General features: G+C 53.8%; 1 protein-coding gene across 1 annotated transcript in view; it reads left to right on the top strand.

The window, feature by feature from the left end:
- The first annotated feature begins 298 nt into the window (after positions 1 to 298).
- STX18 (syntaxin 18) overlaps positions 299 to 3,249 on the top strand; it is a 115,455-nt gene continuing 112,504 nt past the window's right edge. Inside the window, exon 1 of the mRNA XM_019661162.1 lies at positions 299 to 866. Within this exon, the coding sequence (XP_019516707.1) occupies positions 699 to 866 (168 nt within the window). The 5' untranslated portion in view covers positions 299 to 698. The remainder of the gene's footprint in view (positions 867 to 3,249) is intronic.

The following is a 3,249-nucleotide window of genomic DNA, read 5'->3' as shown; positions in this document are numbered from 1 at the left end:
TAACAACAGTAACTCATGTGTGCTGGTCACTAGGAGCCAGGCAACAGGGCCAAAATATTTTTCACGTGTTATCGCATTGAATCCTCACAATACCACGCCGAGGACGGTACTGGCTTCTGGAGGCTGGAGGCGGAAAACGAAAGGCCTCTGCGCCGCGCACCCCTGCTCTGCCCTAGCACTTATTGACCCCAGACTGTCACCTTCTCGCGCCGAGCTTCGGTCGCGCACAAGGTGAGTCCTTGAGGTCAAAGGTCAGGCCGGGTCGCCTCTGGTTCCCGGCAACCCGCGCGGCCGGGCTCCGTCTGTGCGGGAGACAACGCGAAGGATCGAGCCTTCTGCCTTCTCCGTTCTCTCGCCCCCGGGGCCCGCACGCCCTCAGCCGGCTCACGGGGGCTCGGGGCTCCGGGACCCTCGCGCCGCCAAGCCGGACCAGGTTTTCTGGGAGGAGCTAGGGGCACAGGTGTAGTCGTCTCCCGGCTCGGGAGGCTCCCGGAACCCGTCCCGCGCGTGGGCGGAGGCCGGAACCTTTCTCCTCTCGCTGCGTTCATCCTGCGGAGGCCGGAACCTTTCTTCTCGCGTCCCCGTTGGCGGGCGGAGGCGTGCGCAGCCGGAACAGTCCTCCAGCGGCCGGGCTTGCGCCGTGGTCGCCTCCTGCTGACGTGGGCCGGCGGGGTCGGGGGCCGTAGGTGCGGGTCGCCATGGCGGTGGACATCACGCTGCTGTTCCGGGCTAGCGTCAAGACCGTGAAGACGCGCAACAAAGCGCTGGGAGTGGCGGTGGGCAGCGGCGTCGATGGCAGCCGCGACGAGTTGTTCCGCCGGAGCCCCCGGCCCAAAGGCGACTTCTCCAGCCGGGCGCGCGAAGTGGTGAGCTGGTTGCTATGGGAACGGAGGGCTGGCGAGGGGGGCGGACCCGCGACGCAGACCCCAGACCCCCAAACAGACCCTGTCGTGTAAGAACTGTGTGAAGGAAGCGCTTGGAGAAGGCTTCCCTGGAGGGGGGGACGGGAGAGTAGGTCCCGGAGAGCCGACAGCTGCCTTGGGAGAGCAGCAGCCTTATTTTGAGGAGTGGGAGCATATACTGGGGAACTCGAGGAAGCAGACTTTTCGTGGGGGCAAGAGCCGCTAGGAAATCTTAGTCGGCAGCGTTCATGGGCTGCTTTGTAGGACGATGAGCTCGCGTCGCCGCAGGCTGGAACACCGGGGCGGCTTCCCCACGGACCTCTGCTTTCCTGCCGCAGCACTGACCACGGTGTGTTTGCCTCTGCCGTTGACGTGTCTCTTGCGCCTCCGCTCCCTCCCACCTCCCCGCCCCTCCCCGCATTGAGGTCAGAGATCATGTTCAGCTGACTTCTCTTCCCCACGGACCTCTGCTTTCCTGCCGCAGCACTGACCACGGTGTGTTTGCCTCTGCTGTTGACGTGTCTCTTGCGCCTCCGCTCCCTCCCTCCTCCCCGCCCCTCCCCGCATCGAGGTCAGAGATCATGTTCAGCTGACTTCTCTTCCCTTGGCTCCTGCAGCAAGCAGATGAGGGCTCATGCTCGNTCAACAACCAGATGACTAATACTGGTTCCATGGGGAGGGGGAAAGGGTTTTTAGGAGGGAATCCCTGCTCATCAGGAGTGGTTAATAGGTAGTTCTCCATTTCGCAGACATTTTTCAGATGAGGCTCAGAGAGGTGAAGTAACTTGCTTAAAGTCACACAGCTAGTGCGTAGGGAAGCTGAAATCCAAACCAGTCTTTCAGTTTCCAAATCTCATGTATTTTTTGTTTGTTCCTTTGCTTTCCCTATTTCTCATCCTCAGGTAACTGCTTCCTGGAATTCTTTTTTTTTTTTAATAGAAAGAGCTCAGAGGTCTAATAAATGTCTGTTATGTGCCCTACAGCAATTTCTTAGGTATCACTACACTCACATTGCACTACACTACATCACAACACTACCATTGAGGTCTGGGCCTTACAGGGTCCACAAGCTACAGGTCAGATGTGGACAAGGGCTAACAGAGCAGTAGTTCCCCAAGCTGTCTTCTGATGGTTTTACTAACCAATGTCCACATCTGGGTGGCACCTGGGGAGTGTCGGCCAGCAGCCACTGGCTATTCAGCAGCCCTCGGACCTCTATCTCTGCCTGATGTCAGGGCTTGCAATTCCCACCCAGTAATGACAGTAAGTGAAGTACACATCCAACAGTCCTGTTTTGGCAGATATCTGGATATGGGTTTATCTAATTATGCTGCAATAACAACCAACCACAACTCTTCATGCACAACTAGAGCGAAGATTTACTTGTCACGGCCAGCACACATCCTTGGTTGACTGTGCTCCATGTCATCTTTCCTCAGGGACCAGGCTGGTGAAACATTGCAGTATTATGGGTCGTCATGGCAGAAGGTAAAGAGAGCACAGTGAACCATGCTATCTCTTAAATTTGCAACATATGTCACTTTTTGTGGCTAAAAGAATCACCTGGCCAAGTTATTCATCAACAGGTCAAGGACCTATAATGCACCCCTTGGGAGAGGCCACCACTATGAGTGAACAATGAAACAGACTACCAGGGGGTCTCCACTTACTATCATTGTGGCAAGTTTGTGATTCCACGGGCCCAAGAAACTCTGGTCTCCTGGTGCCACCCCTCAAGAATTCACACTTCCTGGCACTGGGCACCCTCCATGCAGCAAATGCCTGCTTACACCATCTTTCTTTAAAGAATCTGACAATGACATCTTGGTGGCTGACAATAGAAATTTATTTCTCACTCACAGCACATATCTGTCATGGGTTGGGCATCTGAATGTGCAATATACCCTCTTTTTGGTGAAGGCTGCATTTAAGGACTTCTGTGAGAGTCCCCAAATGATTCGACGCTGTCTGCATCTATCCTGATTGTATGGAGGGTGCGGTTGTAGGGAGCTGTATGTGGGAATTGCAATATACCTTACTCTTTGTTAAGAGATGAATACCTGGCCTAATGAACGAAACATTGTTACTTACAAAACATTATTTATGTCCATCAAACTGGATAGTTTGTAGCATCTTACCACACCTTTCTCCCTTTTTATCCATATCCCCTCTCTGCTTTATGGGGTTTCAAATAGTTATTAGTTGGCTGTCAACTGGAGTTCTCTTGCTCTTTGAGGTTGAAAGAGTAAAATAAAATAAAACAAAATAATAAAAAAGTGAAATCTCATATCCCAGGGTCTGTGGGAAAACTAACAGCCTCGTCAGTGACTTTTCTAGGAAGAGTAGG

Source organism: Hipposideros armiger, unplaced genomic scaffold (genome assembly GCF_001890085.2).
Source record: "Hipposideros armiger isolate ML-2016 unplaced genomic scaffold, ASM189008v1 scaffold_337, whole genome shotgun sequence".
Classification (NCBI taxonomy): Eukaryota; Metazoa; Chordata; class Mammalia; order Chiroptera; family Hipposideridae; genus Hipposideros; species Hipposideros armiger.
This window is presented reverse-complemented; position numbering and strand designations above follow the sequence as displayed.